This window comes from Natrix helvetica (genome assembly GCF_964273705.1).
Source record: "Natrix helvetica genome assembly, chromosome: Z".
In the NCBI taxonomy this organism is placed as follows: Eukaryota; Metazoa; Chordata; class Lepidosauria; order Squamata; family Natricidae; genus Natrix; species Natrix helvetica.
Window position 1 is genome coordinate 20,594,564 of NC_138554.1, and position 14,193 is coordinate 20,608,756.

The 14,193-nt window shown below is 44.7% G+C and overlaps 1 protein-coding gene across 1 annotated transcript in view; it reads left to right on the top strand.

Annotated features, from left to right (window-relative positions):
* Positions 1-14,193, top strand: part of LOC309381849 (integrin alpha-X-like) — a 62,557-nt gene that overhangs the window by 17,595 nt on the left and 30,769 nt on the right. The window contains exons 9-12 of the mRNA XM_081933136.1: positions 4,704-4,842; positions 5,770-5,858; positions 8,862-8,982; positions 9,663-9,799. Of these exons, the coding sequence (XP_081789262.1) occupies positions 4,704-4,842; positions 5,770-5,858; positions 8,862-8,982; positions 9,663-9,799 (486 nt within the window). The remainder of the gene's footprint in view (positions 1-4,703; positions 4,843-5,769; positions 5,859-8,861; positions 8,983-9,662; positions 9,800-14,193) is intronic.

Genomic DNA, 14,193 nt, shown 5'->3' on the forward strand with positions numbered 1-14,193 from the left:
GGAGATTTCAATCATGCAAATCTCAGAACTGTGCTCCCTAAATTTCATCAAAATGTGGACTTTGCAACCAGAGGGGAAAACACGCTGGATGTTGTTTATACAAATATCCCGGGTGCATATCGGGCAAAGCTCTGCTCCCACCCTGGCTACTCAGACCACATCTCTGTTATGTTAATTCCAGCATACAGACCACTCATCAGGCATTCAAGACCAGTTCGGAAGCAGGAAGCAGGCCAGCAGGAGCCATCTCTGCTCTTCATGACTGCTTTGAATGCACTGAATGGGACATGTTTAGGGTGTCTGCAAGCAACGGTGACTCCATTGACTTGGAGGAGGACACATTGTCAGTGACCAGCTACATCAGCAAGTGCATTGATAATATCACAGTCTCCAAGAAAATTATCTCACACTCCAACCAGAAGCCGTGGATAACTGGAGACGTGCGTGCTCTACTGAAATCCCAAGATTCTGCATTCAGGGCAGGGGATAAAGCAGCTCTAAGAACGGCGAGAGCCACTCTGTCCCGGGCCATCAGAGAAGCAAAGCGTGCGCATGCCCAGAGCATCCACCAACACTTCACAAACAACGGCAACACATGGTGTATGTGGCAGGGCATCCAAGCCATCACTAATTACAGAACATCACCATCTGCCTGTGAGAGTAATGGCTCATTTCCAGATGTATTAAACAGTTTCTATACCCGTTTCGAAACACAGAACGACGTGACAGCTAGGAAGACCATACCTCCTTTCAATGACCAGATACTTTGTCTCTCCACTACTGACGTGAGGAAAGCTCTAAGCAGAGTCAACCCATGGAAACCTGCGGGATCAGACAATATTCCTGTCAGAGTGCTCAGAGGATGTGCAGACCAACTGGCAAATGTTTTCACCGACATTTTCAATATCTCTCTGAGCACCACTGTTGTCCCAAAATGCTTCAAGACAATGACCATCGTCCCCATGCCGAAGAAACCATCAGTGTCCTGCCTCAATGACTATCGTCCCGTTGCACTTACTCCCATCATCATGAAGTGCTTCGAGAGGCTCATCATGAGGCACATAAAGACCCTGCTGCCCGTAACATTGGATCCACTGCAGTTTGCATACCGCTCGAATCGCATCCACTACACTCCATCTAACCCAGTGATGGTGAACCTTTTTTGCTTTGCGTGCCATACGTGGGGGGAGCGCGGGGGGGTGTCATGTGCAGGCGTGCTGAACCTATAATGCAATGCGCGACCCCCCAGTGCGCATGCATGCACTACAGGTGCTCCCCCCCATTTTTACATGCTTTTTTCGCCCTCCCCAGGCTCCAGAGGCTTTATAGGAGTCTGGGGAGGGCGAAAACAGCCTTCCCCGCCGCCCCGGACGCCCTCTGGAGGCTTCAGGAGGTTTGCTCGGAGGGTCGTTTTGAGCGCTTCAAAGGCTTCAGAGACCGTCAGGAGGCTTCCTTGATGCCTTCGGAGCGCTCAAAACGACCCTCCGAGCAAACCGGAAATGAGGGTCGTTTTGAGCACTCCGAAGGCTTCAGGGACTGTCAGGAGGCTTCCCTGACGCTTTCGGAGCGCTCAAAATGACCCTCCAAGCAAACCGGAAGTGACTTCCAAATCCTCTGAGCAAACCGGAAGTAACTTCCGGTTTGCTTGGAGGGTCGTTTTGAGCATTCTGAAGGCTTCAGGAGGCTTCCCTGAAGCCTCCGGAGCAGTCAAAATGACCCTCTGAGCAAACCGGAAGTCCGTTCCTGAACTTCCGGTTTGCCCGTAGGGACAGTTTTTTGTGCTCCGGAGGCTTCACGGAAGCTCATGAAGCCTCTGGAGGGCCTCAGAAGGGGAGCGGAGGGGGGCTCTTTTCACCCTCCCCAGGCTCCTATAAAGCCTCTGGAGCCTGGGGATGGCAAAAAATGGCTTTTAAAAAGGGTGAACTCAGCTGGCCAGCGCGCCCTGACAAATGGCTCCGTGTGCCACCTGTGGCACGCGTGCCATAAGTTCGCCATCACTGATCTAGCCCTCACTCACCTAGAAAACAAAAGCTCATACGTACGAACACTGTTCATAGACTTTAGTTCATCATTCAACACTATCATTCCCCAACACCTGATGGGGAAGCTGACCCTGTTGGGACTGAACATCTCCCTCTGTAACTGGATCCTGGACTTTTTGACTGGAAGTCAGTCCGGATCGCGAACAACACTTCTAACACCATCATACTGAGCACTGGAGCCCCTTGCTGTTCACCCTACTGACGATATATTGGAAGATTCATTGGAAGTCACTTTTAAGTCCAGGAAATATCTTGGATGAAATTGACCTAATTGATAGCTAGAAAGGGAAAGGAATGTAAAGTTCTGGGAAGTTAGTACAAATTTGTTCTTACCCGTAGTCCTCAACTTACAACCATTCATTTAGTGACTGTTCAAAGTTACAATAGCACTGAAAAAAGTGACATGACCATTTATCACACTTATGAATGTTGTAGCATCCCTGTAGTCATATCATTAAATTTTAGTTGCTTGCAACTAGCATTTATTTGCAGTGTCCCGGGGTCATGTGATCCCCTTTTGCGACTTTCACATAACAATCAGGTTACTAACTTCACAACTGCAATAATTCACTTAACAACGGTGGCAAGGTAGGAGTTTTGGGGGCAAAACTCACTTAACTGTCTCGCTTAGTAACAGAAATTTGGGGCTCAATTGTGATAACTCAATTGTGATAAGCGCTCACTAGTGAACGCTTCATTGGGTGAGGGGTCTTTACCGGCCGCCTTGAAAGAGGCGGTGGTGAGACCCTTACTCAAGAAGCCTTCCCTGGACCCAACGGAGCTAGCCAATTATCGTCCTGTCTCCAACCTTCCCTTTTTAGCGAAGGTTGTAGAGAGTGTGGTGGCCCAACAGTTCCCACGTCACCTGGAGGAAAATGATTATCTAGACCCGCGCCAGTCTGGCTTCCGACCCGGGCACAGCACGGAGACGACCTTGGTCGCGTTGGTCGATGATCTCTGGAGGGCCAGAGATAGGGGCTGTTCCTCTATCCTGGTCCTATTAGATCTCTCAGCGGCTTTTGATACCATCGACCATGGTATCCTTTTGCACCGGCTGGAGGGGCTGGGGGTTAGGGGCACCGTTCTACGATGGTTCGGCTCCTACCTCTCCGGCCGGATGCAACATGTGTTGGCAGGGGAGCAGAGGTCGACCCTGAGCCCCCTCACTTGTGGGGTGCCACAGGGGTCGGTCCTCTCGCCTCTCCTGTTCAACACATATATGAAGCCGCTGGGCGAGATCATTCGTGGTTTTGGGGTGGGATATCTGTACGCTGATGATATGCAGCTGTACATTTCCACCCGAACCACCCCAACGAGGCCGTCGACATGATGTCCCGGTGTTTGGAAGCCGTACGGGTCTGGATGGGTGACAACAGACTCAAACTCAACCCCTCCAAGACGGAGTGGCTGTGGCTTCCGGCCCCCCGGTTCAACCAGTTGCTTCCATCTCTGGCCATTGGGGGTGAGCAACTGGCCCCCATGGAGCGGGCGCGCAATTTGGGCGTCCTCCTGGATGCCCGGCTGTCCATGGATGACCATGTAACAGCTGTGGCAAGGGGGGCGTTCCACCAGGTTCGCCTGGTGCACCAATTGTGCCCCCTATTGGACTGGGATGCCTTACGCACAGTCACCCATGCGCTGGTGACGTCCTGCCTAGACTACTGCAATGCTCTCTACATGGGGCTTCCCTTGAGATGCACTCGAAGACTACAGTTGGTCCAGAATGCGGCCGCGCAGGTGATTATGGGGAGTACTAGATACTCCCATGTAACACCTCTCCTGCGCGAGCTGCACTGGCTTCCTGTGGCCTATCGGGTGCGTTTCAAGGTTTTGATTACCATCTTCAAAGCGCTCCATGGCACAGGACCTAACTACCTGCGGGATCGCATCCTGCCCCATACATCCCTACGACCAATCCGCTCTCACAGAGAGGGACTTCTCCGGGTGCCGTCCACTAAACAATGCCAGAGGGCGACACCCAGGAGTAGGGCCTTCTCTGTGATGGGCCCAGCCCTTTGGAATGACCTCCCCCTCGACATTAGGATTACCACCGACCTCCGCTCCTTCCGTTCAAAACTCAAGACCCACCTTTTTCAATTATCTGGCCTGGCTCAACCATAATTCCATCTTATTCCTCCTGACAGTCTTTTTAAATAAGTAATTTTAAACTGGGGTATTTTAATTCCTAATTTTATTATTATTATTTTATGTATTGTAATGGTTGTTACCTCCTCCGTGTAATGTAATATATATATGTGTTTTTATTTATTGTACGCCGCCCCGAGTCCCTTGTGGAGAGGGAGCGGCTAACAAATCAAATAAATAAATAAATAAATAAAATAATAAGTTAAGGACTATCTATATTATCTTGTCCCAAAGGTGCTTTTTCAAGAGGCAACTGGATTTTCTGGATTTTCTTTGAAGACGTTTTGCTTCCCATCCAAGAAGCTTCTTCAGCTCTTCACTTCTCATCCAAGAAGCTTCAAGAGCCAAAGAAGCTTCTTGGATGAGAAGCAAAACATTTTCAAGGAAAAACAAAACAAAATCCAGTTGCTTATTGAAAAAACGCCTTTGGGACAACCATGACCTGGATGACTGAGAATTTCCATAGATATATTATCCAGTGTATCCCTCTCCCGCCCTCCCCTTTGTATCTATCAGGTTGGTCGGAATTTCTTGACAGCTCAAGATGAGTTACGCAGAATTGCTTCATCAAATGAAAATGTTTTCCCGGTGGAAAGTTTTAACACCCTTGAACAGCTTCAGAAACAGCTGAAGGATAAGATCTTCAATATTGAAGGTTTGAACTCATGATTTTCCAATCATTCTCTTTCTGATGCTCTTTGGAAGGTGATTTGTTTATTTTTTTTTTAATGCTTAAAGTTTCTTTCGCTGGCAAACTATAAGAGCTTCCCTGTTCTTCTCTGCAATTTATCTCAAGGCTGAGGTAAATAAAATAATTTATCTTAAGGCTGAGGTAAATAAAATAATTTATCTTAAGGCTGAGGTAAATATTATTGGATGGAGAGCCAACCCACCTTTGCTCTTCAGGGGAGCAATAATTCAATCCATCTCTAGAGAACTGAAAAAGATAAATAAAAAGATAAATGAAACTTTTAAAATTTGGCAAACGGCATGCTCATTGAGGGAACAAGAGCATTTACTTCATTCATAATGTTATTGCAGGTACTGCTCGACTTCTGACTGGCCGCTTAGTGACCAGTCAAAATTACAACCTACTTCTAGTGATACTTATAACCTGGATTCGAAGTTCTAACAGTGCCCCCTCCTCATGGTCACATGACTGACTTCAGGTGCTTGGTAATAAGGAAAACTGGCTTTTCTGGGGGTTTTTTGGCAGCACAGTACCATATTGAATAACCGGTTTGTTTAATGACGGCATTTGCACACAATGTCCGCACTTAATCACTGTTGCATTTGCTTACCGGCTGCTGTTAAAAATGTCCTAAAATCAGGTTGGTTATGTAACTGATCCATTATACAACCCTTACAACTTATGACCATAATGGGGAAGCTCCGTTATAGTCGTAACCCCGAGGACTCCACAATCCTGACATCACACAACAGGCCTTAAAGCAGCGAGGCTCATAGCAGCCACAAGCAGCATCAGAAATGCATAAATTTATCACATGATTTGTAAATTTCAAGTATTTTGATGCTGTTGCCAATAGTTGCTCTTATTCGTCATTTTTCTTCTTGGAAAAAGGAGTCTCTAAACCGTCACCTGATGCCTTAACCAGCAGTTTTTTCGAGAAAGAATTTTCCCAAGGTGGATTCAGCGCCCTTCTTACACCAGTAAGTAGACAACACAATACTAATTTATATCCTTTGTGAAAATATAAGCTTTTGTCATATTAAAAAAACAAAAAGGCTAAAAAAAGCAGAGACTTGGGATTTTAAGGCATGGGGATGGATGTTTTAAGTCCTCGGACTTATGACACTGCCAAAAGCCATGCCGGCTGCAGAACCCCCCTGATTGGCTAAGACAGTGGTGGGCAACCTTTTTTTTCAACTGAGCCAAATCTCGCCAAAACCACGATTGAAATTTATTTTGAGAGCCACATTTTTAAAACCGAAAATACGTAGGATGGTACACTGTTTTTAGTTTCAATAAACTCTGGCATTTGAAGCACGCAAGTTTTAAAGCTGTCAAGTTGCAAGACCCTTGCACCCCTAACCCTTTAGAAAAAAAACCCCAGGGGTCTTCAAACCTGACAGCTTTAAGACTTGTGGACTTCAACTCCCAGAATTCCTCCTCCAGTCATGTTGGCTCAGGAACTCTGGCATTGAAGCATGCAAGTCTTAAAGCTGTCAAGTTGCAAGACCCTCGCACCCCCAACCCTTTAGAAAAAAAAACCCAGGGTCTTCAAACCTGACAGCTTGAAGACTTGTGGACTTCAACTCCCAGAATTCTGAGAATTGAAGTCCACCAAGGGCATCAATCATATTAGCCCAGGGATCTGCAAAATTGGCTCTTAAGACTGGTGGACTTCAACTCCCAGAATTCTGAGAATTGAAGTCCACCAAGGGCATCAATCATATTAGCCCAGGGATCTGCAAAATTGGCTCTTAAGACTGGTGGACTTCAACTCCCAGAATTCTGAGAATTGAAGTCCACCAGTCTTAAAACAGCCAACTTTGCAGATCTCTGTGTTAGCCCAAAGCCTGGCGCTGGGCGGGCCTTGCTCCCCCATTGGTGGAGCCCCAAGAAACGAGGAGGGAGAAAAAGAGACGGAGGCCAAGGAGCTTCCCCCTCGCCCCCTCCCAGCAAAAATCTAACCGGGGAGCCGGGCGGGCAGTAGCAAATTAGCCGATCACGCTGCGTGGGCAGTAGCAAATTAACCGATCACGCCGCGTGATCGGCTAATTTGCTACTGCCCGCCCGGCTCCCCTGTTAGATTTTTGCTGGGAGGGGGCGGGGGGAAGCTCCTTAGCCTCCGTTTCTTTTTCTGCCTCCTCGCTTCTCGTCCCCGCCCGACTTCAGGATCCTCCCTAATCATTGTGGGTCGAAAAAAGGGAAAGTGGCGCTTGTTTTGAAGTGCCCGAGAGGAGGGAGGGGAGCGGGCGCCCGGCACACAGAAGAGCCGCATTAAAATGTGTAAAGAGCCGCGTGTGGCTCGCGAACCGCGGCTTGCCAACCACTGGGCTAAGACGAGAGCAGCCTGTCAGTGGGGAAACACAGCCTCCTGATTGGTTTAGTCGTCTGACAGTTACTATATAAAGAGCTGTCAGATGTCCATTGTTGTTGCCAGTTCGGGAGTTGCCTTGCACTTTGCATTGTTAGCTGTTACAATAAAGGTTGTTTGTTACTGCAACCTGCCTCGTCTCAGTTCCTCCCTGCCTGCCTAGTTCTCCATGGTTCAGCACATTTTGACCTGGAGTACTTCTCTAAATCCAAAGGAGAAAAAAAAAAAAGGGGGGGGGGGAGAGTGAGAAAATTTTCATCTGTCTGTTCTCACAGCTGAAAGTCACAAGTGACCCACAATACCCACATACTTTTTTTTTTTAAAGGATTCGTTAGTAGGCTGCTCTGAACCCATAGGCAAGAGTGAAAATCAGTTATTAAAATCTGTATGTAGCATGTTTGCCTGAAAATAAGACCCAACTGGAAAAATAAGCCTTAGCATGATTTTTCAGGATGCTCATAATATAAGCCCTACCACAAAAATCAGCCCCAGTTAAGTTCATTAGCCAGATGGACGTATTTAGTACCATTTCCCCCCCCCCTCCCTCCAATAAGACCTAACTGGAAAATAAGTCCTAATGCGTCTTTGGAGCAAAAAATAATATAAGACCCTGTCTTATTTTCAGGGAGACATGGGTAGTTTCCAGTGAAGTGCAGTCAGGTGAGGCAAGTGAGGCACAGCCTCACCTATCATCATGAAAAGAAAAGAAAAACATACGAGAGCTTGCTGTGAGGCTTTAGCGAGCTCAGCCTCTCAGGCGACAGCTGAGGCGAGGCTGAGCTAGCTGCTGATGACTCTGCTTAACTGTTTAAAAAAGCCTCAAAAAAGCATCCTCTACTATTAGGCAGGACTTTTTGAGGCTTCTTGAGCTTCCTCGCCCCTCGCTGCTTTTCTCCGGTTGCTGCTTTTTGTTGGAAGTTGCACCCCCCCCCCCCCCCGTAAATCTAATTGTGGTGACATCAGTGCCTCACCAGCCATAAACCTCACCGCACGTCACTGGTAGTTTCCTTGTGGGTGAGGGAATGGGGATTTATTTATTTATTTTTCACATTTTTGGACCATCTCACAGAGGGACTTTGAGTGCAATACAATAAAAAAACAAACGCATGGCTCTTTTACATTTCTCTGGTGCAGGTAGGCCTCAATTTTCAACAGTTCATTTAGCGACTGTTTGCAATTACAGTGGCACTGAAAAAAGTGATTTATGACCGTTTTTCACAATCATGATAGTTGCAACATCCCCACGATCATGTGATCAAAATTCAGACACTTGGCAGCCAGTTCATATTTATGACGGCTGCAGTGCCCCTAGGTTGTGTGATCATCTTTTACAACCTTTTGAGAAGCTGAGTCCATGGAGAAGACAGATTCACTTAACAACCGTATCACTAACTTAACAACTGCAATGATTTGCTTAATGACTGGGGCAAGAAAGGGCGTAAAATGGGACAAAATTCACTTGAGAAATGACTCACTTAACAACAAAAATTTTGGGGTCAGTTTGTGGTCGTAAATTGGGGACCACCTCTACTGGGTGACAAGGCTACATGTGTGTATGAGGATAGATAAATTGTTCTTCTTTCATCTCTTCCTTGTTTCCTTTTCTCTTCAGGAACATGCAGTGACTGGGGTTGTCGGTGCTTATAGCTGGACTGGAGGATTAGAAGAATCATCCTTTGGAGAACCTCCTCAGATAAAATTCCTGAACACCAGTATCAGTGAGTCCTACATAGGTGAGTGATGGAGAATGGTCTTGGTTGTCGCCTGCCAGAGGCCAGCAGAGCTGGCAGCAGATTCGGACAGTAAGGAGGTTGGGGAGGAACATGGGTCAGTCCTGGAGTCTGGAGAAGACTCTGATGAGGGCTCTGCATCAGAGGCAGTGATGGGGCTGTCTGACTTTTATCAGCTGCCTTCACAGTCAGACATTAGTGAGGCAGAGGAACAGCTGGAACCTGTTCCCAGTGTGCGCATGCGCAGAGTTGCCATGCGAAGAGAACAGCTAAAGATCAGGGGTCGACTTGAGAGTAAGGCCACAGGTGGACAATGAATGGCCCTCCCCGAGGAAATAAAAAAGGAGCCAAAGGGGAGTGGAGTTTGCAGGAGACAATTAGTTTGCTTCATTGGTTCGTGACTCTCCAAGACTCCTTGCCAAGTTTTGAAGATACCGGCCTGGCAGCTCTCCAAGCCAGATAAGGTCTGTGACTGTAAATCCTCCCTCGAAAGACTTTGCTGGATGTGAATGTGAGGAATTCATAATAACTTAATAAAAATGATTTTTTCGTCAGGACAAGGAATCTGCTTTGTGGTTTAGGGAAGCCTAAGTCAGAACAGACTTTTCCCCCACCATCTGCCCCAAAGTGCTAAATTGGTCAAATCCAAGAACCGCAGATTGTTTCTTCTCTTTTCTGGACAGGCTACTCTGTGGCTTTAGCTCGCTTTCACGAAAGGACCTTCTACATCACCGGAGCTCCTCGGTTCCAGCATGTTGGCCAAGTCCTGGTCTTTGAAAGCAAGAGTGGACGCTTAGCAGGGAATATTCAGGGTCAACAGGTAAGGGAGGATAGGAAACGGAATGTAGATCAACCTTCACTGTTGTACCAGAAGGATTGTAAAACTTCATAGAACTTTTGTTTTGCATCAAGGACAGCGTGTCTAAATTCTTTTGCATCAAGGACAGCGTGTCTAAATAGTTCTAAATTCATAATTAGTCTACATCACGCAGAGGTTCTATTAGAACATAAGCATAGATGGCAGAGAAAGAATTGTTACCAGAGACAATTCAAGTAGGGGAGTCCTCAGTACAGGTAGTCCCCACTTAACGACCAGTCGCTTAACAACCATTCAGAGTTATGACAGACTTCCCCAGAGCCACTTACAACCCAGTTCTGAAGTTCCAATGGCTGCACAACCACATACACAACTGCAGTCCTGTGTTTGCATTTTGGGCACTTGGCAGCTGGCTTGAATTTATGACTGTTTGCAGCATTGTATGGTCACATGACTACAATTTTCACTTTTGTGAATGTGTGTGTGTGTGTTTGTGTGTGTGTGTGTGTGTGTGTGTGTGTGATTTTCTTGTCCTATTTCCAGCAGACGCTGCCATTGATGGAAATAGGTTCATTTATTAACCACTGCATTTGCTTAAAATCAGGCACAGTCCTATGGTGACCCAGTTAATGACCGCTGCGACTTATAATCATATTTCAGACTCAGTTATAATTATAGAGTAATTCAAGGATTACCTGTATACTGTTGGATTTGTTGACTGGGCCTAATAAGGATTGGAATGCAACTTCAACTAGACCCATGATGGCGAACCTGTGACACGTGTGCCCGAAGTGGCATGAGGAGCCATATTGGCTGGCACGCATAGTGTCACCCATTCCTCTTCTGAGTTTCTGGCACGTATGCGCATGCAACGATCAACTGTTTTTTTGCATGTGCAGCAGTGCCAGAAATCGGAAGAGCTGGTCTTTCGGTTTCCATTGTGCATATGCACACTGGCCAGCTGATTGTCGCATGCTCATGCACGCCAGTAACTGGAAGACAAGCTGGCCGGTGCTGACTGGAAGTTCATTTCCTGGTGCGTGCATGCCCACTTGGCAGTTTCTTTCCGGGGCCCGTCCCCAACGAGTGCACACGCACTCCCTTTTTGGCACTCGGTGCCGAAAAGTTTCACCGTCACTGAACTAGGCAACCTGATTTATTTACTAATTTATTTGGCAGACCCCATTTTTCTACTCAATCACAAGCATTTTAAGGTGGCTAAGACTCAGTAAAATACAAAAATACCAATTCATAAATTAAAATCAATTCAAGTATTCATTAACTATTAAAAGTTTTGTGAAAGAAATGTAATTTGGCCACCCTTGTAATGGAAGACGGCATGGGAACTGAGCAATGCTCCCAAAGAAGAGCATCTACACCTTGACAGGAGTGCAGAATAACAAGCCTCTTAAGAAGATCTGTAGATATGGCTAGTTTCTTAATAATAGAATTAGGTTCCCTTTGATCATCAGATCTTCAGCTAATAAAATCATCTATAAAAAACTTTTTTGAAATATTTCTTTTTATTTTTTGTTACAGATTTTAAATTCTTTTTACAAACAAAGTGTTGTCCTGGTTTTTCCCCTTTTACATTCTCTCTTATACATAATTTATTTTGCATCGCATTACCATTCCAATTTCAGCCCCATTATTTCCTTCCCATATTTTCATCTTAAATTTATTTTTTTCTTAAAACATAGGCAATATCATTTTTCGCTATTTCTGAAAAATATACCACATTTATCATTTCATTTTCCATTTGTTATTCTAATTTCTATATGTATCATATATCATCAAATTCAATTTTAATATAACAGGCATTTTACTTAATTAGTTATCCACAATTAACAATGTTATTTTATTTAACTATATATCATTAGCAGTATTAACATATTTCATTTTCTACCAATACATCTCTTCTTTCCCTTCCTCCTTTCCTAGCTTTTTTCTCTTAATTCATCTCTTGCTCTCTTTGATGTTCCATTTTTCATCAGTTTTCTATTTGTCCTTCTATCCCTTATTCCTTACTAATTCCTTTTTTTCTTTCCCCCCCTTTTATATGTATTATATCCTTTCTTCTGGATTTTCCCTATCATTCTTCTATGAATTATTTGAGTAACCCTCTCTAGGATTTCTCTTTTTTTGCTTCCCACTGTTTCTCTCTCTATTTTTGAATATATATATTTTTTGGATAACATTTTCCTTTTTTCCTCTCTGCTCTTTTTGTGTCTCTATAAATCTCAATAGAATTATCTAACTGGTTTTTATTTTCAGCTTCCCCCTCCCCCCCATGTTAACCTCTTGCCTCTCATTTGTGTTTCTCTTTGTCAGTTCCTCTCCTATTTCCTGTTCTATATATTTCAGTGATTTTTCTGGTTCTTTAATAGCTTTTAGTGTTGTACGTGCATTTTAACATTTTGAGTAACTCTTCATACATCCCACACTCCATGTTCAAATTTAACAAGTTTTTAATATTTTACCACGCTTAATTAAGTCTCTTTCTTATTTCCAAATTTTTCCAGCTGTAGTATCCAATCCCAAAGTAAAGCAGTTTGTTTCAAGGTTTTTAACTTTCTTTCTCAGCTGTGGCAAAACAAAGTCCAACAACAGGAAATGGCCCTACACTCCTTAGAAAATCTTCCACTTATCTTTCCTGTGTTCAAGGTCAAGTTTTTCCGCTGTATTTTGTTTCCAGATGTTCCTATACTTTCCTTCCTGGAGTAGATGGCTTTTACAATCCCACATACAGTCAAATCAATAAATTGTCATAGCTTTCAAAAACCAAAAGTTCCAAATCCACTCAGTAAATTTTTTTCTGTTTTCTCCATGACTTTCCCTTTTTAAAAAATGTTCCAATTCCAATTATATTAGCCACAATCTTCTTGGGCAGTCACCATTCCCCCCACTTTCTTTTCCCTCCCTTCGTATACCAAGTGACACTTAATCGCTGTTTTAAATCTCTGACAAATTTTTTTAAGCTCCAAATTTAAATTTTTCTTTACTCTTGGGTCGGCCAGCCTTTCTCCCGGTCCCAACACTCCGTCTGATCACAGTTCATGGCTAGGTTTTTCGCGAGGCTCCTCGGAGCTCATTATTTTGCCAACTGTTCCCACCGCGATGCTTCCGGTTTCTCCAAAACCTCTGTGATTGTCAGGCGCAAATATCAAATAGCCATTCATTGAGTTCAAATCAGAAAAATGGCTTATTATTGCTACATATTCACAAGAATCTTGCTTTAGGTCTCTTTAGTGGATGCTTTTGATCGAGTGGAATCCATTCTATGACTGCCTTAGTCCACCTGTCATCAGTGCTTCTTGCTATGTGACCAGCCAATTTCCTTTTCAATTTACAATGCCAATCTTGATGGCGTTGTAGACTTTCCTTCTCTAATCCATGTGCAGATCTTTCTATCTTGTCTTGTAATGCCAAACATGTATTTTTCCATGGCTCTTTGTGCCACTTGTAGCTTTTGTATCGACCGTGAGGTTAGTATCCATGTTTTGACAGGCATATGTTAGAGCAGGTAGCACACACAGATTGAAAACTTTTCTCTTTGGGCATGGGGGAAGGTTATCCTTGAAAGTTATGCTTATCTTGGCGAAAACCTTTTCCATGAAATCCCAAAGGTGTTTTTTTAAGGAGGCAACTGCACTTTCTTGTTGTTTCTTAAAGATGTTTTGCTTCTCATCCGAGAAGCTTCTTCAGCTCTGACAATACAATGGGGAATGGAAGGATTTATACTCCTTGCAGGCAGCTGCTCCTTTACATACTTTAAGAGAGTCATGGGAGGGATGCGGTGGCTCGGTGGCTAAGACAGTTAGCTTGTCAATCAGAAAGTTGGAAGTTCGGCAGTTCGAATCCCTAGCACTGTGTAATGAAGTGAGCTCCCATTATTTGTCCAAACTTCTGCCAAACTTAGCAGTTCGAAATCATGCAAGTAGAAAAATAGGGACTTCTTTGGTAGAAAGGTAACAGCATTCTGTGCACCTTCAGTGTTTAGTCATGCTGGCCACATGGCCACGGAGATGTCTTTGGACAGCACTGGCTCTTTGGCCGAAGCGGAGACGAGTCAGGAACGACTAGCACATACGTGCGAGGGGAACCTTTGCCTTAGAGGGTCGTTGAAGCACTTGGAGGTTTATCTGTATGCTCAAGGTCACCTGAATGGTGTTCCTGGAGCCCTACTCAGTTCTCTTCCATGAAAGAGACCTAAAACAAGATGGATTGACAATATCTGCAAGTATGGCTGGCCCAATTGTTAAAAGAAAGCTCAGGACCATATTGGTTGGAAACATGCGGAAGAGGCCTTCATCCTGCAGTGGATAGACCGCGACTAAAATGATGATGATGATGATACACAAGAATTTAGTCAACTAACAGCCAAAGCTAAATTGGTG